This window comes from Chelonia mydas, chromosome 2 (genome assembly GCF_015237465.2).
Source record: "Chelonia mydas isolate rCheMyd1 chromosome 2, rCheMyd1.pri.v2, whole genome shotgun sequence".
In the NCBI taxonomy this organism is placed as follows: Eukaryota; Metazoa; Chordata; order Testudines; family Cheloniidae; genus Chelonia; species Chelonia mydas.
Genome location: NC_057850.1, coordinates 257,479,205 through 257,506,339, shown reverse-complemented (window position 1 = coordinate 257,506,339; position 27,135 = coordinate 257,479,205). Strand labels below are relative to the sequence as shown.

At 41.3% G+C, this 27,135-nt stretch overlaps 1 protein-coding gene across 10 annotated transcripts in view; it reads left to right on the top strand.

Moving 5' to 3' along the window:
* SETD2 (SET domain containing 2, histone lysine methyltransferase) overlaps positions 1-27,135 on the top strand; it is a 144,197-nt gene that overhangs the window by 26,540 nt on the left and 90,522 nt on the right. For 6 of the 10 annotated variants that reach the window (XR_005224142.2, XR_005224143.2, XM_037891270.2 and 3 more), the window contains exons 1-7: positions 1,461-4,528; positions 8,129-12,582; positions 14,588-14,719; positions 15,653-15,781; positions 22,429-22,552; positions 23,375-23,452; positions 23,774-23,871. Coding sequence is in view for 8 of the 10 variants with exons in the window: in XM_037891270.2 (XP_037747198.1) it covers positions 4,343-4,528; positions 8,129-12,582; positions 14,588-14,719; positions 15,653-15,781; positions 22,429-22,552; positions 23,375-23,452; positions 23,774-23,871 (5,201 nt within the window). In the remaining 2 variants the exon portion in view is untranslated. Of the gene's footprint in view, positions 1-1,460; positions 4,529-8,128; positions 12,583-14,587; positions 14,720-15,652; positions 15,782-22,428; positions 22,553-23,374; positions 23,453-23,773; positions 23,872-27,135 lie in introns of those variants that run through there. The other 4 variants (XM_043541715.1, XM_037891272.2, XM_043541714.1 and 1 more) reach the window with 2 other exon arrangements.

The window sequence follows — 27,135 nt, the reverse complement described above, 5'->3', positions numbered from 1 at the left end:
AAGAGATGGCTAAGGGGAGATATGATTGAGGTCTATAAAATCATGACTGGTAGAGAAAGTAGATAAGGAAGTGTTGTTTACTGTCCATAACACAAGAAACTAGGGGTCACCAAATGAAATTAATAGGCAGCAGGTTTAAAACAAATAAAAGGAAGTGTTTCTTCAGACAACACACAGTCAACCTGTGGAACTCCTTGCCAGAAGATGTTGTGATGGCCAAGACCATAACAGGATTAAAAAAAGAACTAGATAAATTCATGGAGGATAGGTCTATCAATGGCTGTTAGCCACGATGGGCAGGAATGGTGTCCCGAGCCTCTGTTTGCCAGACAGGATCACTTGATTACCTGTTCTGTTCATTCACTCTGGCGCACCTGGCATTGGCCACTGTTGGAAGGCAGGATACTGGGCTAGATGGACCTTTGGTCTGACCCAATAGGGCAGAGGTGGGCAAACTATGGCCCGTGGGCCACATGTGGCCCGCGGGACCATCCTGCCCAGCCCCTGAGCTCCTGGCCCGGGAGGCTCGCCCCCGGCCCCTCCCACGCTGTTTCCCCTCCCACGCTGCCACACGGGCAGTAGGGCTGCAAGCTATTGCCGCTCTGAGCGGCATGGTAAGGGAGTGGTGGTGGTGGGGTTGGGTAGCGGGTTCAGGGGAGCAGTCAGGGAGCAGGGGGCAGTTGGATGGGGTGGAGGTTCTGGGGTGGTCAGGGAACGGGGGATTGCATAGGGCATGGGAGTCCTGGGGGGGCCTGTAAGGGGGCGGGGGTGTGGTCAGGGCAGTCAGGGTACAGGGAACAGGGGGGTGTTCGATGGGGGGTGGGATCCTGCGGGGGGGACAGTTTGGGGTGGAGGGTCCTGGGGGGGGCAGTCACGGGACAGGAAGTGGGAGGGGGCAAATAGGGGGCAGGGGTGGGGGCCAGGCTGTTTGGGGGGCACAGCCTTCCCTACCCAGCCCTCCATACAGTTTCGCACTGCAATGTGGCCCTTGGGCCAAAAAGTTTGCCCACCCCTGCAACAGGGCCATTCTTATGTAGGGCTCAATTTCACAGCAGGGAGCCTACCAGCCTTTCTTGTCAATTTCACAGCTTCAGCTGTGAGCTCCCCTGCTGTTCTGAGTCTGAGGCAGCCCTGAAATTGACAATAAAGGCTAGTAGGATTCCTGCTGTGAACCCCTTGTGGGCTCAGAGTTGAGGCAGTCACCCTGGGGCAGGTGGGGGGCTCCAGCTTTGAGTCCAGCTGCCACCTGAGCTCTCTGCTGCCTGCTTCTGGAAGAGCTTACTAGCTGGAGCCTGGCTGCTGTCCTGGCTCTCAGCCAGACTCCAGATAGTTTAGCTCCATGAGGAGCAAGCAGCTGAGAGCCCAGGTGGCCGCCCCTCATGCTGCTCCTCTTAAATTGGTGCAAGCGCTCCTGTTGAGAACATGCACCACTGACAGAAGGAGGGTAGAGAGGACAAGAAAAACCTCAGTAATGACTGCAGTGGCTATATGTCGACTTAACTTAAATCAACTTAAATTTGTAGTGTAGACATGCCCTAAGTCACATTCAACCATTTTTGTCACTCCTAAGTACCCAAGTCACTTTGAAAATGGGAAGTGACTTAGGTGATTAATGTTTATAATCACTTGGAGATCCTCAGGTGATAGAAGCTATATGTATATGCTGTTATTTTAGATTAATTTTGCTTTGCATGACGTTGCTGACCTTAAAACACTGAATAATTCTTCTTGGCTGCAAGTAGATGATTGCTGTAACAGAAAAAACGCTGAGTGTTAACTGTAAACAGATGATACATTTTGAAAATCCAGTGCTTGATAGACAGCTGCTTACTCTGGTTTTATTTTTAAGTATGTGACTTATGGGGAAACCCTTCTTCTTTGATTCTGCAACCACTTGTCCTTATTGTATGGCAGCACTGTGTAGCTCCATAAGAGGTGCACTGTTTGACATGTATTTATAGAAGGCTCACATGTTGGTGGTCAGCTATAACTAATCTTATGGTGAGTTTTTGACCCCATAAACACTTCTTTTAACATGTGAAGTATATGACTCAAGGATTGTGGTTTTCTGTTATTGTATTTCACTGTCTGGACTTGAAAATGAAACCTACTTTTAAACGCTAACTCAAGAAGGTTGTTGATAAATTGGAGAGGGTTCAGAAAAGAGCCACAAGAATGATTAAAGGATTAGAAAATCTGCCTTATAGTGATAGACTCAAGAAGCTCAATCTCTTTAGTTTAACAAAGAAAAGATTAAGGGGTGACTTGATTACACTCTGTATGTACCTAAATGGGGAACAAATGGGCTGTTCAGTCTATCAGAGAAAGGTATAACAAATTCAGACTCGAAATAAGGCTTAAATCTTTAACAGTGAATAATTAAGCACTGGAACAGTTTACCAAGGGTCACAGTATATTCTCCATCACTGACAATTTTTAAATCAAGATTTGATGTTTTTCTAAAAGATTTGCTCTAGTATTTTTTTGTGGTTGTTCTCTGGCCATATTTATATAGGAGGTCAGACTAGATGACCACAATAGTCCCTTTTGTCCTTGTAATCTATGTTACAATGCTTTTCTTCAAGGGCTCCAGGCTTCCTGCACATAGATAAAATACAGAGAACTCTAAGTCTTTCATGACCCCATTAAATCATGTTTACATCCTTTGTGAAGCTTCTTGGTCGCTTAAACTCACTGGTCATGTTTTCTTCATAAAAACAAAGCCTATTACTTATATTGTAAAAGTAACTTATGATACTTTCTGGGAGCAGGAAAATAGATGTGGAAAAGGAAAGGGTTAGGATTAACTAATAAATACTAAATGTCACCAACTAAACAGTCACAATTTATCCCAACCCTCAGATCCCTCTTGGGCACTTTTCCAGGCAGATGATTCAGAGAAGCAATAGCATATTATCTGTGGTGATCATTTTTTCCTCTGGCTTGTTCCTAACTGTTTTGTGACATTTATTTAGGAGGGGAAGTGTCCAGTCAGATCTTGGCTCCCATATGTAGGCACTGCTGCATGCTCAGTACAGAAAGTGAAAGCTGACTTTCTGTTCTGAAAGTAGTTACCTCACAGGAAGTCTCAGGATTGGAAGACAGTGCTAAAATGTCCTGGCCCTCTCTGCATGAGTTCTTCCACCATTTCTGTCAATGGTTGAGCTGCACCTATGGTGAATTATTGGTCTGAATCTAATGTAAACAAGGGCCTAGAGTTGTTTCTTTTCCTAGTCAGAGAGAGAAAAATATCCCCAATCTTGTGCAATTAGCTGGGAGATCATGTTTTGTTTATAAGATATACATATTAAAGGACACGTGTGCGTGTCTGTAAAGGCCAGAATGTTTGGAGAACTTTTAAACAACAAATGACTGAGGAAGGACATGACTGATGAAGATTAATGGCTAGTTTTATATATAAAACTGAACTTTAACAATAACCTCTGGTGATAGAAATATCTGAGCTTTTTATATCTATCCATATAAGTACTTACATGGTCCCATCAATGCAGTGTTTAAGCATCTCCCAAATATTTAAAAACAAATAGCAATAGAAATTTTCATCATCTTTTCTTCTTGTAGAAGAAATCACTTACTTTTGTATGTAGTATATGTGTGAAGAACTTAATGAGGGAAAGCTAAATCAGAAATGAGTGTTGCACTCAGTTCTGAATGCTATAAGGTTAGTTATAATTAGTTTAATACTTGAAATAATTTAGTGCTCGAGAGGCAGGAATGTTTAAAGTACCTATCTCCTTGGCATTGAAGTGCTGTAGAGAATTTAAGTATTGGAGTCCATAACATAAAATGGGGGTGTTTCTCTTGGTTTCCCTGGAAAATAATAGTAAGGTATAAAAAATAAGTTATTGTAAATACTTAATTTTTGGTAGTGATGGAGTGGGAACTCTCTGGAAAAGGACAGGTGGTGTGATCTTTTCATGGCATTAAGAAGTCATCTGACAAAACTGGAAGGAAAAATGACAAATTTCTCAAGTTTATTTTTCATTATTTCATAACTGGAAGCTTGCAGTATGCCATCATATGGTCTTACTCGTTGAAACAGGCAGTTTATTAATTCTTAAAGCATCAGAAAAAGGGCATCTACTTAATTAGCTCTGTTTTAACCAGGGTTTTACCCTGTCAGTGTCCTTGACTATTGAAGCTATGGGAAATGACTGATCTTTTAAAAAACAAAGATTTGTTGCCTCTTCTTTTTTTAGAGGTAGTTGGCATATGTGATTTGCTGCATGTTAAGAAAGTTAGTGCTCATAGGGACAGACTGTGGCACCCTTACCTCTGCAAGTAGCCTCATTCATTGTAGTGGGACTGTTTGGAGAGTAAAATGCTACTCAATGTGAGTAAAGGTTTCAGAATCTGGCTCATAGGTTGTTTTTTTTTTTTTTTTTTTCCTTTCGAATTTAGAGACTATTACTCAATCTATTGTTTTGGCAAGGTATTTACACTTTCTTTCTGTGTTTTCTTTTGCATGCTTTCTCGGCTGGATTGCAATAGAGAAGAAGAAAATGAGGTGAGTGTGTCCTAATTAATTTTTCATATTTTGAGAAATGCTTTAGCAGAACAGTGGGGAGAAGTTAAAGCATTAGTTTGTTCTGCATTAGAGTGCCTGAAAAAAAGGAAGATTGAGACATCAAATACAAAGATAACGTGATCAGACAGCATTGGCATCGGAGGTATCAAAAGTAACCAGATTTAAAAAATTATTCTGTGGTCCCTCTAGTCTTATGGTAATGTCTTGACTAATGTACTGAAGATCTTTTCTTACTATTGTTATGAACATCCTCACAAATACCAGTGCTAACAGAATAGAAGAAGGCTCTGAACCTCTGAATATCTAATTATATTAATTGCTTTCTAACCAGGCTTGTATTCCATAATTACAAGATTATGTAAGGACTTCAGATTCAAGAAACTGCTCTTTCTGGTGTGTTTTAACTGTGTGTGTGTTGTGAAGAAAGGGGAATCTTTTTCAAGCTAAAACCTATTCTATAAATTCCCAGGCCAGGAGAGAGATTTCAAATTTATAATTTTTGATGCATTACAGCCTCAGGTTGTTTTCACTGTTGTGGTTTAGATATCCTCACAAGTGTCCACATTTCCTACTCTTGTAGCAAACAGGCAATCAGATGAATTTAAACATGATCTTATTCATTCATTCTTCATTCACTCTACACCTTCAGCAGTCAGTCTGCCGGGCCTGTGTTGCAGTGCTAAATGATCTTTTATCAGTTTTGTCATGTTTGCCCCCAGAATGTTGCTTTGTGTATTTTTCAAATACAAACGTTTTCTGTAATTCAAGATGAACCCCTTTGTTTTAAGTGTTTTCTACATTAAATTTAACTTTATGGCTCACAGAATTTGTAATGTTCCTTTCTGTAACTTTTTTTTTTTTTTTTCAAATGTCGCTCTCACATTATTTAACCTTTGTGTATTTTCTGAAGGGAAAAAAAAAATCTCTGAAGGAGCTAGCTTGTGAGGTGGCTGACACACCTCAACTCCAGGCTTTTAGACTAAATAAAATATTAAAAACTGGAGGAACAAGATGTAGTTTACATGTTGTTTTTCTTATTTTACAGGTCTAGCACCTTATTTTATGTGTAAATAGACCCAAACTACAAGGTTCAGGTCTGAATTCAGATTCCAGACCCCTCACCCTCGAAGTTCAGAAGTTTTTGATCTGAGGTTTTGATTTGGGCCTATCCCTAATTGTATTAAATTGTTTCATTATATAAAATTCATTGAAGATTCAGTCCAAGAAGAATCCAGAATTTTGCTATTTTATATTGTCCCTAATTTTTCAGATAGGATCCAGATATCCAATACAAATGTAACAAGAAACAAAATGGAGGCAGTCTGGACATCCTGCACTTACAGTGCAACATGAAATACAAACATTGTGGGCAAAACTTTGAAATTATCTTCTTGTTTTATGGGGATATTAAGTAACTTAAAAAGCAAACTATTCAATATGCAGTGTTTAAAAAAATGAGAAAACTAACAAAATGCTGTTTGCCTGAACCTTTGTAGGCTAATTCCATACTCTGGTGTAGGTACATTATTGTAACGTCGTTAGCATTCCACTTCCTGGGAATTCGCACAGAACAAAAGCTGACAGTTTGTGACTTTGGCAGAACTAAGAGAAGAAAATAGTGGTTTGAAATTATTTATGGGGTGAATTCACCTTTTATGCTTATGGGGAGAATTTGGCTCGTAAGCCTATAGTTCATCTTTAAAAAAAATTCTTGCATGTCACCGAGAAGAAAAAAGGAACATTGCATACAAATCCTGAGAAACAAGTCTGCTAACATTTTCTATGTCTTTATTAGAGTATCCTTCTCAAAGATGATTATGAGAGAGACATGCTCAAATATTGTATCTTGCAGTTGAACAGGCATGTGGGTCTACATTTTCAGAAGTGACTAGTGGTGATGGGTCTCAATTTTTGGATGCTCAAATTTGAGATACTTTAAAGGAGCTTGATTTTCAGCAGATAACATGTGCTCTACCTTTCCTGAAAATCAAGCCCCTTTACAGGTCTCAGGTTGGGCACTCAACATTTAATAGTTGTGTCTGAAGTTCCAGATCATCATCTTTAATTTAGACCTACTGTATTTTGCTATTTTTAAAAATACTATGGAGGATATTATATTTATGAAAACTGGTTACTGTGTATAGCAAGTAGCTGAAATGCCATGGTGTTTCAATTCCACTGAAGTCCATTTAATTATTTACCATAAGGCCTGTAGCCTTAGCAACTAGTCCTGTTTTGCAAAAGTTAAATGATAACAAAGAACATAAGTGATTCACAATGGAGTGCAAGAAACGGATGCTGTTGCCAAGGGTGGAATAGTGTTCATGGAGTAGTTATGGAACTAAGACTTGGTCAACACCGGTTCTGTACTGCTCTAACTATTCCAGTTAAGGGTGTAATTATTTTAATGAAATAGTTATACCAGTATGACACCTAATTTGGATTTATGGGAATAAGCTATATTGGCATAAACCCCTCTTTATACCAGTGTAGAATCCACAGTAGGGGGTTGTATTGTTAGTATACCAGTATAGTTAAAGTGATACAATTTTTGTGTGTAGATAAGCCCGAAGTTTAAAAATGGATGTCCAAAAACCAAATCAAATAAGCCCACTTTGGTTCATGCACTGGACACTGCTGATTTCAGGTTCTGATGGACTGATGGGGAAAGTGAATTCCAAAGGGGAAGAGCTCTTTATTGGCAAAGTTTTATTGCCAGTCTCTGAGTTCTGTTTCTCTTCCATCACAAGAGCATTCCAATTTTATCTGAGGAGACAGAGGTAGTTGCTCAGATAACCAGCTCCCAGACAATTCAGTAAGTTCCCACCACGCTTGAAATGCGTCTGAAAACCAATGGAATTGGTGGGAAAATACTAGCACCTTATTTGGATTTTATCCCAAATCACAAGTTAGACAGCTGTATTGTACAGGGTTACATCCAAGTACACTGTTATAGTAGCTTGGCCTGGAGGTGACAACAGTGTGAATGACTGACTGATTGTTAATGGAGCCTCTAGAAGGCAGTTATATTAGAGTAATTCCATTCTCTATCACCCAACTCATTAGAAATTACCAATGAATGATGTAAGTTCACTGGAGAAAACTAACTTTAGTGAGTTTGTCGTAAATTTCACTTGCAAACTAACTTGCTCTGAAAAATTACTGCATCACAGTGCAAAGTCTTCTAGGAAGTGAAAACAAATGGACATAATCTTGGCAATCCAGTATAGTTTGTGATCCATTCAGTTTTTCTGAAGTCAGAACAGGGAGCTGTGCAACTGTTGAAATAGAGGTAAAGGATTTAATATATTAAACTAAGAGAAATGGGTTAAAATTTTGAATGGGTCCTGTCTAGGTCCTAAAAGACATTTTGTTCAAACTTCAAAATTACTGCATAATTGATTCTGTATAGAAGAGACCCAGTTCTAGAATTTAGTGTGGCCACACTATCTCTGACTTCAGCCAAGCTTATCTGTTGTTGTTTTTATGATCACTAAAAATTCATGAGTTAAAGGGTTATTGTTTGATACTGTATGCAGAGTGCAGTTATTCCTTTAACTGCTTATCTTTTTATTGCAGGGCAAGACTGAACATGTGCAGAAAGCTGGTTTTGTCAAAGGCCCAGTGTTCAAAGGTGTTGCTTCTAGCCGCTTTTTGCCCAAAGGCACCAAGACAAAGGTTAACCTTGAGGAACAAGGAAGACAGAAGGTGTCTTTCAGCTTTAGTTTAACAAAGAAAACGTTGCAGAATAGATTTCTGACTGCTCTTGGAAATGAAAAACAAAATGAAACTCAGAACTCCCCAGCTACACCCCTTCCAACTGACTTCGCCCCCAAAATTAAAATGGACCTGGGGGATACCTCTGGTTCAGCCGAAGAATCTTCACCACCAAAACCTAAGGTGGAATTGGGCAAGATCCATTTTAAGAAGCATCTGCTCAGTGTAACAGCAAAGCCCCTGCCAGCTGCTGTAGCACCACCACCGTCGCTAGCAGCTGTAGCTCCAGCAGAAGTGGCAGCAGCAGCAGAATGGCCGTTGACCCCATCTCCACCGCTCTCACAAACAGCATCTCCACCAGCACCAGTGCTAACAGCAGTAGCTTTGCCCCAGTCACCAAGAGCCGCATCAGGGACAGCGGCACCGCTTCTGCTACCACCTGTAGAATCAGAAGTCCAAACTTCAAAGGAGCTATCAAATGCAATCGCGAAAGAAACTTTAGAACTGGACGTTAAACAGGATTCTGCATCTAATAGTGCCGAAGAACATGTAACTCAAAATATGTCTGAGCAAATGGAAATAACTTCACAGCAGGAAGATTCCCATATTGGGAAGGAGGAAGAAATTTCGAACAGCTCAAAAAGTGTTTCTCTGTGCTCCAAAAAGCAGGGTTCTAAGAGGAAATTTTCTCAATCTGATGCCACATTACTGGGTTCTGAATCTGATGAAGATTCTATAAGGACTTCTTCAAGTCAGAGATCACATGAATTAAAAATATCAACAAGCACAGAAAAGGAAAGAGATCCGAAAAAGAGCTCAACTTCTCTCAAAAGTGAAGATTCGGTGAAATCTTCCTCTCGATCTAAATCGGACAGAGATGAAAAACATTCTAGCCACCCAAAACCAGAGAGAGACTCTAGGTATATGTCCTCCCGATCTAGATCAGACAGGGACAGAAGACGAAGCAGGTCTCATTCTCGTTCTAGGTCTGACAGAGGTTCTAGAACCAGCTCATCCTATTCAAGATCAGAACGCTCTCATTATTATGAATCTGAGCGAAGATACCATAGAAGCTCCCCTTATAGAGAGAGGACAAGGTATTCGCGTTCTTACACAGATAATAGGACAAGAGAGAGTTCTGATTCAGAAGATGAGTATAGGAGGACCCATTCCAAGTCTAGTGACTCAAGGCGTACGTCATCTCATTCCTCCTCATACAGGGATTCTAGAACTTCTTCCTATTCTAAATCAGACCGGGACAGCAAAACAGAGTCGTCTTATGCTGAAACAGAGAGGAGAGGAAAGTCTTCAAAATCAGATAGAGAATCAAAAAGGACTTCAGAAAGTGAAGTATCAAAAAGGTGTTCTCCCCTTAATGAGCTGGGTTATCGAAGGGGGACATCCCATTCTAAACCTGATAGTAATGTGAACTCTTCCTATTATAAGTACACCCCTACAAAGACTTCTGCACCAAAGTCTGATAAGTCTAAAAGTTCTTTCTGTTGTACAGAATCAGTTGAAGAAATCAAACACCAGTCTAATTCTTTAGATTTAGAGACACCTTGTCTAAAAAGCAATGAGTTAAGAATGACTATTATAAAAAAGTTTGAAAGGGAAAAGATGGTTTCTCCATTCAGTCAATTAAATGATTCACCTACTTTTAAAAAGCTGGATGAGTCAAAAGATGGTTCTCCTAATTTGAAGTCTGAACTTATAGGAAATGATTGCCATGACAGTATTAAGGAACCAGAAAATTTAATAAAGGTAAAACGTGATCAATTAAGAACGTATTGTCCCATAGAACTGAATATAAATGGGTCCCCAGAGGGTAGGTCTGATGACTTGGCAACTTTGTGTGTCTCCAAAACAGAGGCTGTTGCAATGTCTTCTGATGATGGTCTCGGTAGATCAGAGGTATCACCACTGATAAAAAGTAATACATTTTATGTGTTGCCATCTAATGGATTTCAAAGTGTATATAAATCTAAAGAACAAGATTTGGATGAGTCTCATATACAGTCTGAGTTCAACAGTTCATTTAAAGAAAGAGAGGCTCCAGTTCCTTCAGAGCAAGATGAAGTTATATCTTCTCTTGTTACAAATGTAGATCATTCTGAAATGTTAGTTAAAAAATTGGATGATCTGGCAACTCCTTGTAACAGAACCAAAGATTCAGACTTTTGCTACATTTCAGATGATACTAGTCCTTCTTTGTATCATTCAGAAGTTGAAATTGAGTCCACAGATATAAAGGTTACCCAAGAAACTTTAATGGACATTCATGTAGAGCCACAAACGGTTACATGTGATTATGAAAACACGGAGGATCAAAATTCAACAAAGTCTGCATGTGAAGATGAACTATATGATATTAGTCCCTCCCATGAGCTGAGTCTAACGGTAGATAGTTTAAGCAGAGATTCTTCCCAAGAAGAATGCTCCCTGGAAATCAAATTAGACAATGAAATTATTACACCACAACCAGAGGAAAACCTTGCTTCCAAATTGGATAGAGCCATGCAGAATGAAAGTGAAGAATGCTTGCAACATTCTGAAACTGAGATGATAATTGAATTAGATGCCCAGCAAATTGGTCCTGATTTAGAAAAAGGAAAACTATCATTTAAAAATGAGCATTCATATTATTTAGAAATACCAGTAGAACACCTAGAAAAAGAGGAACCAGCTAAGGAAAGTTCTACCATCTTCGCTGAAAGAACCAGGTCTGATGATTTTAAAGAGCAATCTCTGGAAGTCTCAGTTGGCAAGGATGAAGAAAACGAGTCACTGGTGGTTTCTGCTTTTTCAGAAGCTTTGTTTCCATCTTGTGATGTCATTGTGACTGCAGAAGAAACAGAAACTGTAGCTCCAGCTGCCACGTGTGACAGTAGTGGCAATACTTCTGAATTCATTTCTGCTCATAACGATGATTATTCTGATACGGAAGAAAGTGAGAGTGAGCAGGACAGTGAAGAAAGTGATACAGAAGATTCTGATTCTGATGACAGTATTCCAAGGAACCGTCTTCAGTCGGTTGTGGTGATTCCTAAGAATTCCACTCTAAGTATGGAAGAGAGTAGTCCTTGTTCGTCTCGGAGCAGCCAAGGTAATACACGCTACTCTGATCATTGGGAAGACAATAGGCCAGAGTCCAGCAAACCTTACTATGAAGAAAGATCAGAAAATACAGCAAATAAAAATGGTCCACATATTGAGAACAAGTGTTCTCCTCCTAGGGGAATGGACAAGAGTCCAGCAACATCTACTGAGCTCAATAGAAAGGAAGCTGAAGATCTCCAGCCTGATATTTCTCAGCCTCAGAGTGATGGAGTTGATAGTACAAGTCAGACAGACCTAACATCAAATTCTAATGGCAGACCAAATCCAGATGAAAGAATATTGAAAGAATTGATGTCCATAGCTAGACCGGTCGGCAGACAGCAAGATGAGCAGCCATTTTGTTTTTCTGAGAGCTTTGAAAGTGCTGAAAATAAATCTAGGCACCAGACACATTCTTCTAAGCCAGACAGCAGGCAGGGAAAGAGTGGGTTCAGTAATGTATCTGGCACAGGAGAGTTCTCCAAATTGGATGGTTTTCATTCAACAGAGGACTTGGGTAGCCTGGGGTGGGACTTCTCTCAACCAGAGAAACCCAGTAGCACATATCAGCAGCCCGACAGCAGCTATGGAATGTACTCGGGTTATGTTTGCCAGCAGGGTTCAGGATCATACAGTGGCTCCCAGAATTACTGGCAAGGCAATGGCTGTTGGGACCCAAGGTCTGGTAGTAGGCCCTCTGGAATTAATTATGAACGAATACAAGGGCAGGTACCAGATTCCCTAACAGAGGACCACGAAGAGTATGAACAGGATGACAATTGGGTCGATGATTGCAAAGCTCACTTTCCTAGCCAGTCGAGTAAATTTCATTCTCTCAGTGATAAAGAAAAGGGTTCTGTGCAGGCACATGAGATAAGCAGTAATTCAGCAAAGGAGCCAACAGTTGTAAATGAGAAAAAAGAGCAGGCAAAAATTTTGGAAAAAAATGACGTGAAAGAGCGAGGACCACCAAAGAAAAGAAGGCAAGAATTAGAGAGTGACTCTGAGAGCGATGGAGACCCAAGAGAGAGAAAGAAAGTAAAAACAGATGGAGAGGGGGAGCAGTCGGAGTCCTTGCCTCAGGGTTCAGCAGTGGTTCGCCCACTGTGTATCATGGAAGAGTTTAGAGACCCGCAACGCTGGAAGGAGTGTGCCAAGCAAGGAAAAATGCCCTGTTACTTTGATCTCATTGAAGAAAATGTGTATTTAACAGAAAGGTAACTAATGGATTTTCACCTTGTTTGCTTCTAATAATTTACATTTCAGTTTATCATTTGATAGGGCGTTTAGAAAGATATCACAATCTTCTCCGAGCAGTAGTAGAGTGATGCGAAAGAGGGAATATCACATTTCCACCACCTAAGAAAGCTTTTCATAGAGAAGAGGAAGGATTAGCCATGAGGGGTGTGGAGAGAGAAGGGTAAGGATCAGCTGAATCCTGGATTCACTGGCAGTCCATAGAAACATCTAAGAGCAAAGTGTAGCCAAATAGAGGGGTGACAGTCATACGTGCTTGGAGGAATTTAGCTCCTGCTAATATTAATTAGCTATGCTGGTTTAATTTTCACATGCAATGCTAAAAAAAAAATAAAATTGGTTGTCTTTGCTGTTGAGTAGCCTGATAAGCTGAAGATTGAAAATCATGGGTGCATTTGAGGCTGCTCAAGTCCACGCTAGTTAGCACTTATTATTGTCATACATATCCATGTACCCATGGCAGTTTGTAAGAACGGCTTTCATTTTTTTGCCTCATTTTTTGTTATACACCGTTCATCTGAACTTCATGTGAGTATACAAGAGCCTGGAGCATACAGCAGCTTCTCTTCAGGGCTTGACATATCCATTTGCTTATGGCCTCAGGCAACAGATTTCTTTCTCAAGACAGGCGAATGGCTATCTTGACTGCAGGAAGAGAGGTTTTGCACCATCAGTGTGGGTTTTAAATGTTACATATGTAACCACTTTTAAATAAAGAACATGTTAGCTATCATTTTAACACACGCAGAATTTCAATCTGAATTTTTAAAAGGTGACAACTAATTGCAAATTATTTTATTTCCTGTTGCATAGAACTAGTTGGTATATTTTACTGTATCTGATCACTGAACCGTAAATTCTGGTTTCCAAGCTCTGGGAATGGCTAATAACATGATGCTTCAGAGCCAGACAACCTTTCCCTCTTAGAAACGTACCCACACAATTGTCTAGTGCTGTAAGGGAATGTGTATAAAAGTACTGTCTTGGCCCTCGTGGCAATGAACTTAAACTCTGAACGAGGTTTGATTATAGTTAATTTATGCTATATGTAAACATTAATAATTTTGCCCCTTTGAAATCTAGCTGTGGCGTGTAACTCAGCAGGTTTACTGTATGATCTGTGAAATAATACTTAATTTCTTTTAAATTTAATGGCCTTTATTTTCTTCAAGTGATTCCTTGTTCTCATACGATTCGATGAGGTAATAAGTAGCACTTTATCATGTTCTTCATAGGTTTGAATACCTCAGCCACATTCTGTCCACGTCTTATCATTTTCAGGACCAAAAAAAAATAAAAAAAATAGGCCCCATTTAGGAAACCATTTATGATTAGCACCCTAGAAGCTGTGTATCTTGCACTGTGATGCAAAAACCACAAATTTGATTCCCAGTCCTTGTCTCTGGTTCTCTAGGCTGCTGAAGGACATCACGAACTCGGGACAGAAAGCATGTTTTGCCCCTGAAATATGGGTACAGTCTTTTTGAAGACTTCCCCACCTATCTCTTCTACATAAATCATGGTGACTTAGAATGGTCTCTGCCTATCATTTGTGCCAGCCTAGCTCAGGCTAATTTCTATCAAGATTTTAAGATTAATTCCTTTGAAAGTTATATTCTTACCCTGCACTGAAAAAACTAAGCTAGAGTTTTACCATTACTCAGTGTATAGCTTCAATGAAATTAAAATAGGATTGTGTGCATTAAAAAGAGGTGGAGAATAGATACGTTGCGTTAACATCTTGGCAGTCTTTTCTGAATATCATATCTGGTCATGAATTTACCAGAAAATAACGCTCCTGACTGCTCTTACATCATGTTGATGTAAGCTGAATAGCTGAACAGTGATTTCTAAAGAGTAAATCAATTTTAGTCCAGTAGCAAATGATAAAGATTGAGTTAATTTTAGATGGAGTGATTTTTGTCTATATGGATATGTTATAATGCTGCCTTAACCTCCCCACAGGAAGAAGAACAAATCCCATCGTGATATCAAGCGAATGCAGTGTGAATGTCCGCCTCTTTCCAAAGAAGAGAGAGCTCAAGGGGAGGTAGCTTGTGGTGAAGATTGTCTCAATCGCCTGCTCATGATAGAATGGTAAGTACTGTTAGGTGAGATGTCAAAATGGAGCTCTTTCCCTGGCATTGAGTATCAGAAGACACCAAGTTATCTTTGTGTTGCCATTTGCAGTGACATATATTGATACGTTGTCCTTTTTCTTTTGGAGATCAGAATTTAAATCCTAACTTAGGGCTTGTGAATGAGTGTAGTAGTCTCATATTAGTCTCTGAGCCTATCACAAAAGCACTGAAGTGTCTGCTCAGGAGGCTCAATGCACTGCAGCCTAGGCTTGAGGGAGGCAGGAACGGGGGAGGAGTAGCTTTCCATGCAGCTGCCATGTTTTTCAGTTTTTTTTCTTCTATTGCCTACCTCTCCTCTCTCACTAGGCTCTTATCAGGCTCTTTCCTGTCCCTTTATCTTGAGTCTTCCTGCTTGGAAGGAAGTGGCAGCAGGGCTGAGACAACTGCTGCTCCATGTTTTCAGTTGGCAGGAGGCAAAGAACAAAGAACTGGGCACAAGGAGCTGCACTGACAGCTAACTGGCAGTCAGATTTGTTTCCTGATAGATGGAGACATGATTGTTACCCAGTAAGATGGGAGAAGAGGGATGAATGATATGGACCCTGTAGTATCTAAGACGCTGGATCTCTGATCAGTCCAAGCTCTAGAAGCAGGGAAGGGGGCAGTCTCTCAGGAAGACGCAATATAAAATATACAGGACAGATGCCAGTATGTTGGTTTAATTACAGTAACACTGCGGTTCTAAAAAAATTTTTGTCTAAATGTAAACTATTCAAAATTGAACATTGGGTGTCAGGTGGTTACATTTCTTTATAGTGAAATATGTTTGTGGGTTTTGCACTTAATTCATTATTTATTGGTTCATGTCTATTTCCCAGCTGTTTCCCAAGCTGCTTCTGTTGTCACTGCCAACCCACTGGGAGTTGATTGTTCTGTTTCCTCTACTTAGTTCTTCCAGGTGCCCAAATGGGGACTACTGTTCCAACAGGCGGTTCCAGAGGAAACAGCATGCAGATGTTGAAGTGATCCTGACTGAGAAGAAAGGCTGGGGACTGAGAGCTGCGAAAGATCTCCCATCGTAAGGCTTTCCTCTTCATATGACCTTTAATTGAGTTATTTCTCAACAAATGGAAAATAAGTTGCCTGCATTCTCTCATTTTCATTACTTATAGTCAACCAGCTGAATTTCCCCCATCCTAAACAACCTTGGCCCCACCTACTCCCCTCTCCTTCGCCCTTCACCTCTAAGCTCATGCCTCTTACAGCTGTTCACACATTCCTCTCCTGCAGTACTGGATCTCCTCCAATCTTCTTTCAGTCCTCTCCATATTACCAAAGCTATTCTCCCCAAAAGTACTGACAGTCTTTTCTTAGCTAGATGCTATAGCCAGTCCTCCATTCTTGTCCTCCTTGGCCTCTGTTTCTACTACTGTTTGTCACATACTCATTGAACTCTTATGTTCTCTCTTTGTGACTCTGTTTCCTACTATCTCTCCTCCCCTCTGATCACTACTTTGGCTACCTTTGTTCGTTCTTCGTCCTCCCCTGCCTTGTCTGCGTCAGGATCCCACAGGAATTGGTTCTTGGTCCTCTCCCCTCTTTCCCTTTTCAGACTATTTCTGGGTAATCCCATCTGCTCACATGCTTTTAACTACCATTTTTACACTGATGATTCATGGGTCTGACTTTCCACGCTTGACTTGTCTCCCTCTAGCTAATCCCACATCACAGCCTGTTTGACATTTAAACTTCAGGTGGCCAAAACTGAACTCCGGATCTGTCCATTGAAATCCTCTCTATTCCCCTTAATTTTCTGACTGTGACTACACCACCATCCTTGTGGCTGAGGCCAATTACATGGGAGACATTTTTGACTTCTCTTGCTGAACTGATCTGTAAGGCCAGTCATATTACATCCTTCATATCTCCCCTCCACACCCAGCTCCGCTGTAATGCTTTTGAGAAATCAGCCATTTAATGATGGCAGATGGGGCATATGGTACTACATATAATATTGCTGGTACTCATTTGTTGTAAACCTACATATATTTGGCTATATCCCTTTCCCCCCTCCCCCCCACTTTGTTACTTCTCTAAATTTGAAAGCTCTGTGGGGCAAGGGCCATGGGTTTATGTGTTTGCACTAGGCACTGTACAAAAGGGCTCCAGTCCTTATCAAGGCCTATGGGCATGATTGTAATACAAATCTATTAGAATGTTGCCAAGAGCCCCACTCCCCCCACCCCCCGTTAGTACTGGAGCCACATTGTGTTAGATGCTATACAGAGTTACAGGCCCTGCTCCGAAGAGCTTGCATTCATAGGCATAACAGCTGGGTGTAACAAAGTGTGATACTCAGAAGAAAGACACGGAGAAAAGTAATGGGAGGAATATGCTTTTATATAAGTGAAATGTGCACAGCTAGGTGGTTTCAGGTCAGTTAAATTTTCTTAAAATATATCTGAAAAGTCCCTACTGGCTCTCTACCCACTTAGGAGTTGGCTGTTTCCCATGAGCACAGTAGAAAGGAGTTGTTGGGGGGCATTGACGTGAGGACTGGATAGTGTCTGCATAGACTAGTTGAGGGCAGGTATTCCATGCAGAAGAGGCAGTTTGGAAGAAGTTGCAAGGGTGCTTATGGGGAAAGCAGACAAAATGGACTGTGAAGGAGGCAAGGGGAGACTCCATTAAAGACAAAAGTGGATAAGTAGGGAGAGGCTAAGTTGTGATGGCCTTAAAGGTAAATTCTATGCCTTAAATACTGGATAAATTTTCCTGACTGCTTATATGGTTTAGACAGCATCATTCCCCCCCCCCAAAAAATATATATTTCATATCCCTTCAGAATGCAAAGAGAAAATTCAAGTGTTTCTCTATAGAATGTGGCAGTTAGATTTTCTCCCGCAAAACCTTTTGTAGTTGCACACTTGGTTGTTCTGAAGAACCAAAACTGTGCATTGGCAATTGCATCAGACTCTGAAATTTGCGATTCAAACAGCCGTGAAAGGGAGCCAGCCAGTAAGTCTGTTTTGTCTCAAGTGCATGTGACTACGGGAAGTTTTAGATGACACTGTCTTGTATTTTGCTATGCAGCAATCTTCTGGTGTCCTGGAGTTTTTAGTATGTTTCCTTGGAAATTCTGATTCTTTGCTTCTGTTGAAGCACACTAGGAACCCAACAGAAGTTCTTTGCTAGCTTTTTACAAGAGGACACATTTGGTCTTGTAACAGCTAGAAATATTGCTGTCCTGTCAGTTACGTGAGCTTTTGCATGAGGAAGACAGCGGGTGAGTTTTAATGTGAAGCAGTCCTTCACAAATGAAGCACGATAGTGCTTAAAATGTAGTGAATGCTGAGCTGCATATTTAAAGCAATATGTTTAACTGGCGACCTCTGTACTGAAAGTCCGTGTAAAAGGTAAATAACCAATCTTTCAAAGCTATGGTTATCTTATGTATTGACTATTGAGAGTAGTCATAATCTACTCCTCTCAGTTGTACAAAGCTTTGATAAGGATGAGCTTGAGAGGTGTGACCATGGCTAGTAAATCAGTTACCAGGTTGCAGTGTGATACAGTATCAAAAATAATTTTGATTGATTCTGGCCTGGGTATGCAAAGGCATCACAGTTTAGACCCCCACAGCTGTCCCAGAGGTGAGTCTCTATACCTCTTTGGGAATAGTGCATTTGGTACTGGGCTCCTTCATATCAGAGAATGTATGCAAATTGGGGATGAATTCAGGGAGGAGCAGCAAAATATTGAGGAGACAGGACTCACTTAGGAGGAAAAATGTAAAGAGGAAAATCTGTATAGTTTGGCAAGGGTGAAAGGGACATAAACCCAGGAGTTGGGTTGGCCCAGCCTGGTTTGCAGTGCTTTTAGAGCAGGTACTCTTTTAGCTCAGTGCTGCTGTTTTTCTCCTCACTGTGCTCTGTGCTCCCATGCCCTGATGGTAGCACCACCGCCCCATCCTAGAGTCAATGATGCTGAGTTCAGAGTTGTGCTGAAGCATAAAAGCCCAACAGAAAGTGCAGTCAGGACTGTAAAAGGGAAAAGAGCCAGCTGGAGCAATAGCACACCCATCTGAAAACTGTTGCTACCAACTTCCCAGGGGGCTGAGTTCTGCCTCATTGTGCCCACCCCAAGGCAGAGCCAGGGAAAAACCCAGCAACTTCATGAGAGAATCATGTGATGGGGTCTTGGTGATCTCAGTTGTGGCTTTCTGAAATACCAGGGGCCTGGTTTATTGGACAAATGGTCAGGGGAGATGGAATAGAGGAGCCTGACTTCTGAACACAGGATCTTAGAAGAGATGGGTAACAGACATGTGGGTTGGGATATAGATGGTCTAGACTACAGATTACAGGAGTTCAGGGAAAATGGGGTGCATAGGGTCCATGCTTTGGTGTAGCAAGTGAGGAATGTTCAGTTCGAGGGGTGCTCAAGAGGGTACCGTCACTACCTCCCCGCTGAACCCCCTCCTCCCAGTCTATCCTCTGATGTTTGCAGGGTATGAAACTCTAGGGAGTGAAAGGAGTTTTTTAGGATGTGATGAGAGAGTGTAACGGTGATTAGTGGGATGACATTAAAAAAAGGGAAATATCAGGAAAAAATTCTCGACAGTGCAGCCTGCTAGCCCGGGGAAGTGTGGAAAGCTTGAAGCATTTCAAGCCAGATTGGAGAATGCCCTGGATAACTGTAGCAGGGCAACAGCTCTGCTGGAGTTAAGGTTAAAGCCATTTTTCTGCTTGGAACTTGACTCTTCTAAGGGCTCTAAAATCAACACAGTTACTCGGATTGACTTGAAATTTGGTGTGCCTCATGGGGGCACCAGGTTCTGTTACTGGTCCAAATTTGGAGACCATTTTGGAGATCAAGGCATTTCTGATATACAGCCCCTCCCCACCATCACCCCCCAAAAATTCCAGCTTTCTTAAAGTGGAGAGAATCTGGCAACCTTTTTTGCTCACAGATAGAGATCAAATCAGGGCTTACATCGTTGCATCAGGGTCTCCAGCACTCGAGGGTTGCCCCAATAGAGTTCAAAATTTCACAGTAGTGGGATCGCTCAAGAGGATAAGCAGTCCTTTGAACATGACCCATCTAGTGCCAGTTTGAGTCTCACTTTGTTCAGAAATCTGGAAAAGATTGGGAGGCATATTGCTAAAATCTGGCTCTGCCAGGGTTTTTTATTTTGTGAAAATGTAATCAAAGTATTTTTGGGGGGAGTGGAAGGGGACAAAACCCCCTACACTAGACATGGGGAGAGGCATTTTAGGAGGCATTTAGGAGGCCTCTGCAGAGGCCTGAGCCCCTGTCCCTGCCCACTGCGTGTTCTGGGATCTGGGGGACCCTGTTCCACTTGGGGTGTCTGAACCCATCTCCCTGCCCCTCATGTGGGCTGGGATCTGGAGTAGTGGGAGTGGTGAAGGTAATGCAAATTTAAACATCTGAAATCCAGGAAGTGAATAGTTCAGATACATATCACTGGAATGTGTGGAGTGGGGCCTGGTTTGGAAGAAGGGTGGGCTGGGTGGACATGGGGCATGGCTGAGGAAGCCTGGCTGAAGCAGCAGCAGGAGTCCCAGGCTGGAGGTGGGCAGTGAGAGTGAGGGACCCAGCTGAGCGTGCAGCTCGGGCTACATAACCAAGGTAGCTTGTGGCCCTCCAGTAAGCTGCTGCCTCTGATACATATATGCAGCAGCATAGGACAGGAGACAGCAAAGAGCGACTTCTTACATATTAATGGCTTCTACAGTGCCAGCTAATGGCTTAATGGGATGGGAAGGGATAGCTGGAAATGTTGGGAGGGCTACATGTTGTGGGGAATGATGGGGCAGGAGGAGAGAGAGGCACCATTCTTCTCTCACGCTTAAAGTTACTGGAATGACCATGTTATAAAAACTGTCAAGGTTTTGGGACAGACCATGGATGAGATTTCTCTTACAGGCCCTGGCAGCAGCCACATGCTGCAAACATTTCAAAGCACGGTCGTTATCCCCATTCTACTACAACAAAATGTAGAGGAGTGGGGAGGTTCATTGTGGAATCATGTAGCAATTGTGCGGTCTAGTGGCAAGACCTCTGGAGTGAGACTATTCCTAGGTGTGGCACTGGTCTGCTGGGTGACCTGGGGCATGTCACTGCTCCTCTCTACACTCAGTTTCCCATCTGTAAAATGGAGGTAATGATCTACATTTCTTTGAGATTTACTGATAAACAAGGCCTGTATAAAAGCTAGGTCTTTTGATTATTACCTAGCCATAGTAGCATATCAGCTGCAAACCTTGGCGAGAACTACAACTGCTTACATGACCACCAACTTCTACCAAAAACATTTCTCTTTTTATTCAACAAAGCCAGGAAATTAAATGGGAGAAAAAACTTTTAACGCCAAGTTAAGGTTGCCTGGCGATAGCTTATGCCCTTCCAGAACGTTGAGTTCAGAAAACCAGGAAATACAATGCTGACGCAATCTTAACTCTGTCCTCTTTGAGCAACAACAGTCCTAACACACATACTGCCACTCAGCCTTTTCGCTGTACTAGACAGGCACTGCCTGCGCGGACTGTATGCTCAAACGCAGCCTCCTCCCCCAGTCAGAATACCACCCTTTGGGATACTTTACATCCATGCCATACCCTTTTACAACCCCTGCACGCAGAATGCCACCTAAGCCTGTACTTTCTTCTACCTACCCATCATTAAATCCACAGACTGCTCTCATATTCTACCTTGCTACTGGCAAGAGGTCCCCAGTGCCCTGCAACTGACACAGTCTATACAATTCTGTATTGAAATGATGCAGACTGGAACCGTAAGGTATTTATGTATCTCTTTCCTTTGATACCACACATGGGGGGCGGGCTCATTACAGATCTCCTTAGATCACAATCACAGCTCTTTCAATCTGCTCCAAATTTTTCCTCCCATCATTCAATACAGCTACACCTAACACAATGAATACAACTTGAGGGAATGCAGATAATTCCCAGTAGCTGTTACCAGCTCCAGTGGGGCAGAGTTATGGTTGCATGGGCATTTACCTTAACTCTGTATATCTGGATATCAGAAGTTTTAGCATAGCAGAACTCGATGTTCTGGAAAGACTCAAGCTATCACCAAGCAATTATAACACTGTGCTAATAAAGTTTTTTTGCCATTTAATATACTCTATGGTGCGATCCTGTGATGACTCTGAGGGAGATGGAGCAGATGACATAATAAGTCTCTTCCTTCTCTAATTTGGGGTTCATCTTTTCCTAAAAATACAAAGGATAGGTAGTTCCCTGTTCATCTCTGCCCACAAGATCAACGAGGTACAAAATGAGACTATCACAGATAGCTTTTCGTGTTGTTTTTTTTCAAATCTGACAGTGCACATTCTGCTGAAACTCCTTATATTCTTCATATCAAAGAACTTCCTCAGTAAACTATAATGCGTTTATATGATAGACTGTCCTTAGCAAGGAACTTGTATTCTTCTCTGAAGTGCCTTTCATGTTGCTTTGTAAATAACTGATAATGTTAGTTTAAAAAAATCACAATTGTCCAAGGTATAATGCACTTAAAACTCTTTGTTTCAGTACAAAAATCTAAGCCATATTGACAGCTCTAACAGCCTATTCTGTGAGTTTGTCTCAACAACAATAGCTTTCATCCTTGGTATTTAACTTGGTTTGCTCCTAAGCAGATAATGATGCTTTTCCTCCTGGGGTCTTGCAGTAACACGTTTGTGCTGGAATACTGTGGAGAAGTGCTGGATCACAAAGAGTTCAAAGCCCGAGTGAAAGAGTATGCCCGAAGTAAGAACATTCACTACTACTTCATGGCACTGAAAAATGATGAGGTGAGTGGCAATGTATACACACTTGTAGGAGTGTGTGTGTACAGCTCTAGGTAAATACAGTGTTGACTCAACTTGAATGTGCCATGTACAAATAGCAGTTTTTTTCTCAAAGTCCCAAATCCCTGTTTTTCATTTAAGCCCTTTTACCTGACAGGAGCTATACCAGTGTTACTGGCTACTTATAGCTAATTTAAGCTATTGATAAACCAGTAGTTCTTAATTAGTTGTCTTTTGTAAATCCCTGCTTTTGGAGTTAAAGCCCTAACTGCATGGATCTGGAATAGTTACAAGCCTAAGCAAGATTCATGGGCCCTAAGGCTCTGAGGGGACCATGTCTGTAAAAATACATTAAATATTTTCCTTTCCATGTAAGCAATTTCTGTAGTTGGCCATGGGGGGTGGGCAAAGTGGTCCGTTAGACAATCTTTGTATTAAAACATGATCTATGCAACAAAAACATTTCCAGTCTCCTGGTGTGGATGTTGTTGGGGCTGCATGGGTGGGAAATAGTTTTTAAGATTTAAAAAATAATAATAACCCCAGAACCCAGGAGAAATAAACAATGCATACTGTCTTCTTAATACTATGGATAGCAATGTAAATCAAATAATCGTGTCTTGTTTTCTCATACACAATTTTTATTACTAAACCTTTTTTCTCCAAAGCTATTAAGGCTGATGCATGAAACAGGAAAGAATTATTAAAATTCTTATTGAAGTTTTCACCTTCACCTTGCTATATACACATGATGCCTTTTGCTTCTACCATAGCACAGAGGAGAGGAAGAGAGTGCTTTTTGCTATAATTACTTTTCACTTTCAGATAATAGATGCAACCCAGAAAGGAAACTGCTCCCGTTTCATGAACCACAGCTGTGAACCAAACTGTGAGACGCAAAAGGTGAGCTTCAAAGAAAACCTACTGTTGCTTTGTTTTCAGTTTTGTTTGAGTTTTTTTAACATACTGAGTAGAAAATTCATTTGCCATTGACCTTTGCCTCTCTATCATTCAATCACTGCTATTCAAAAGTAAATATATACCTTGGAAACTGGCTAATACAGACACTTCAATTTGGGATTTTAAGATCCTTCGGAGATGTTTTCTGCCTCTTGGAGGATTAGTAATGTCACTTGCCAGAGTTCCTTAATTGAATATAGAAACTGGGGTCAAGCCTGGTTATTGTAATAATCAATGTTGTCATCTATTTTTTTCCTGCTCTAGTGGACTGTGAATGGACAGCTAAGGGTTGGCTTTTTCACCACCAAACTAGTTCCATCAGGCTCAGAGCTAACATTCGATTACCAGTTCCAGAGATATGGGTAGGTATTTTTCCTGTTTGTCTACTTCAGTGTTACGAGTGGGTCTCCCAGAGTGCTCATACAATTAAGAAATTGTGCAGCAAAACTGACCAGTGAAAAGACATCCAAATGTATGTGAACAGTGGAAATCAAATTGGAGGTTAGGGATGAAAAAGGTAATAGGATGATCTAGTCAACGTCCTGTCTAATGGTGTAGATTTTATGATATTTCTTTCAATCTGCCTTTAAATGTCCCAAATCTGGAGGCTTCCCCCATTTCCCTTGGGAGACTATCCTACTGTCCATAATATAGGAGTTTTCCAGATACTGATTTTATATGCTCCTTTTCCTAACTTCATCCCCTTGCTGGGTATCTGAGCTGCACTCCTGTTTTACATAATTCCTGTTTTCCACTCCTGCACCCCTTAGTGTTTGACAGCTTTGCAAATATTTGTAGACAAATACCATGTTCCTCCTCCCCTTACACTCTCTCTCCCACTCGCTATCTCTCCCTCCGCCTCCCCATGCATAGACAAGCTACAGCATACCTATTTAACTCTGTCTTTCCTTGTAGAATGGTCCCTCAATGCCCTACTTGTTACTTTTATCTGAAAGTCCTCTAACTTGGAAAGCTAGATGTACTATTCCAGTTCTCACCCTAGGTTTACAGCAAAATGCTTTTTTCTCCCTGCTTCATACTGTGATGCCTCTGCATTCTGCTGTGTGTGGTATCTGACACATGAATGAGGCACTCTGTAACTTAAACAGAGTTGAATTGTAGAGAAATTTATACTCAATGAAACATTCTTACTAATACCATTTTAAAACATCTTGCCATTTGTTTAATGAATAGTCTCTTCCTTTTTTTGTATGGTTTGGGTGGAATGGCCCACTCCTACAGACACCATTCCATGTCAGAAGGTACTATATATTTAGAATTTGAGGGCTGGAAATAATTTAGTTTGTCTAAAAAAAAAAAAATCACCTGTTCCAAAATGTCAAGTACTCTCACATGGTCACCCATTCCAAGTAGTAACCAAGCACAAGCCTTGCCAGACTTCTGAAACCAGACCATATGAGGCTGTCCATCTACTAGGAGAGTCAGTCTTCAAGCATTCCTACTGCTTTCCACTTTTGATCTAACATACTGCAACTCCCACGATACATCTGTACATCTGAATTAGTATTTGTTTAATGTACCACTAACATAATTTTATAAACTGCTGTCCCAGATGAAAATATAGGAGAGTTACAGTGGCAGGAAAATGTTAACCCTTTGTACGAAGTATGCAAACTATTATGAAGACACATGAACTTGCTTTGACATGTAACAAATATCTCCTCAACCCTCTGCATTCACTTGCACCTAGGTGTATTGCATCGATGAACGTGTAGAGAATTACACATAGGGAAGTGTTCCTGAAGTTACGGAAACAAATGTACTGCTCATTCTGAAATCCGTAACCTTATTTCATATGCAAATTATTTCAAACTATTCAAAAGTCTTAGTTTTTATTCAGGACAAACTGTTACCACCTGGGTTGAGTCCCCGCAATGAACAGTCACCATTTTGCTGTCCTATACCCAGCCTGGATCTCACATGCCTGCAAGCCCACTGGGTCTGGGCAGCATCCAGACACTGTCTGTAGCTGTGGTCTCTGTCTCACTCCCAGAGTGCAGACTCCCTGTCTGGCACCCCTCTGTGGTACAGTGGATCCCACAGTCCTGCTGCCCTGGGCCCCAAGACCAGTGATGAACCCTTCAGATCTCCTCAGAGGTCTATACATGCTATCTCCATAGCCACCCTCATGGGTACTCTGGTGTGTAGTTTAACTCTTCAGGGACATGTGGCAGATAAAGTAAGGAATATTGAGGCTTTGCAAAGGAACCTTTTAAACATATATATGCTTCACTTCGAGACATCACAGGAGGTTTACAGATCTATGTACAAATGGCAGCACACTTCCTCACTGCTCCGAGACTATGCTCACCCCTTCTGTGTGTCCTTAGGCCCAGTGTGTGTGAGGTTGGGCTCTTCCTTATGCAGGCCTTCTGCTTCCTGATGATGTTTCCTAGCGGGAGAGAGGATTTGGAGCAGACCCTGCCCTTAACTAAAGTTTCTGTCTCCTCTATCAGGTGATTCACTGGCTGTCTTCAAAGCCCTAATCATGTGGCTAAATTCCCAGCCCACCTGCCTCTCTTATCCCTTCCCCACACACACACTCACAAACCAGCTTCCCTTAGGCCCTCCTTTTTAGCAAACCCATTGTTCTCATAGCGGAGTGTTATTCAAAATTGGTAGCCCCTTGATGTGCCTCATATTCAGGCACCAGACTCCATAACATGAGTGATGATGCAGTCCAACATGGCTGTTACAGTCTATGGTGAAGGACATAAACAAGTTTACACTCAAAATAGAAGCTGAAATACAACATGGTTTTCACAAAATCAGGCTGGGGACCCAGTAAACTCCCCAGATTGTCACTGTTCTATGCAATTTGAAGTTTTAAATTGGTCATTTTTGAGTTCTCTAAATACCAAGAGTCTGAACATGTGAATTGCTGAAGAAAGCTTTTTTTCTCCTGCCCCTGTTGGGTGAGACCAAGCATGAGACTTTCATCTTCAAGGTAATTTACTGAGAAAGTTATTTTGCAAGGTGGGTTTTAGAATTGTTCTGCCATGACCGCCTTAACCATGTAGTGTCTCAGGCATAATGATAAAGTGGTTGTTTATACTGGGGCTTGCAGGCACTGCTGTAGTCAGGGATCAGGCTCCACTTGTGCTAAGCAGTGTACAAAGGAGTAAAACAAAGACAGGCCCCGAGAAGCAGGTAGAAAAACAGAAGCACTATAGTTAGCTAAAAACAGCCAGGAAAATGAATGAAATCTTGCTTTCTGTCTGTTAGAACTTGACACACAGCCTGGAGTTGAGTTTCCATAAGTGTTTGCCCAACTTCCTATTAAGGAGATATGGGAATACACTAACCATAAAGAAATGAAGAGGTTTGTTTGAGTTTGGGAGAGATTGCATCAGCCAGAACTGAAAGGACCTGCCATGTACAGTGGTTTATAACCCTATAGACTGCCTTCTTGTGCAGGAGGGAAACTGTGTGAAACATTCTGTTTAGAAACCATTTCATTTATATGTTCGATGTAGCAGAACAAAATGGAGGGGAAAAAATTAAAAGAATCACATGACAAACAGAATTGTCTTAAGAATGTTTGTTCAGAATTTTCCAATAGCTCTTCAGTAGCCATTCGAAATAACACCTTAATGGAAAGAAGA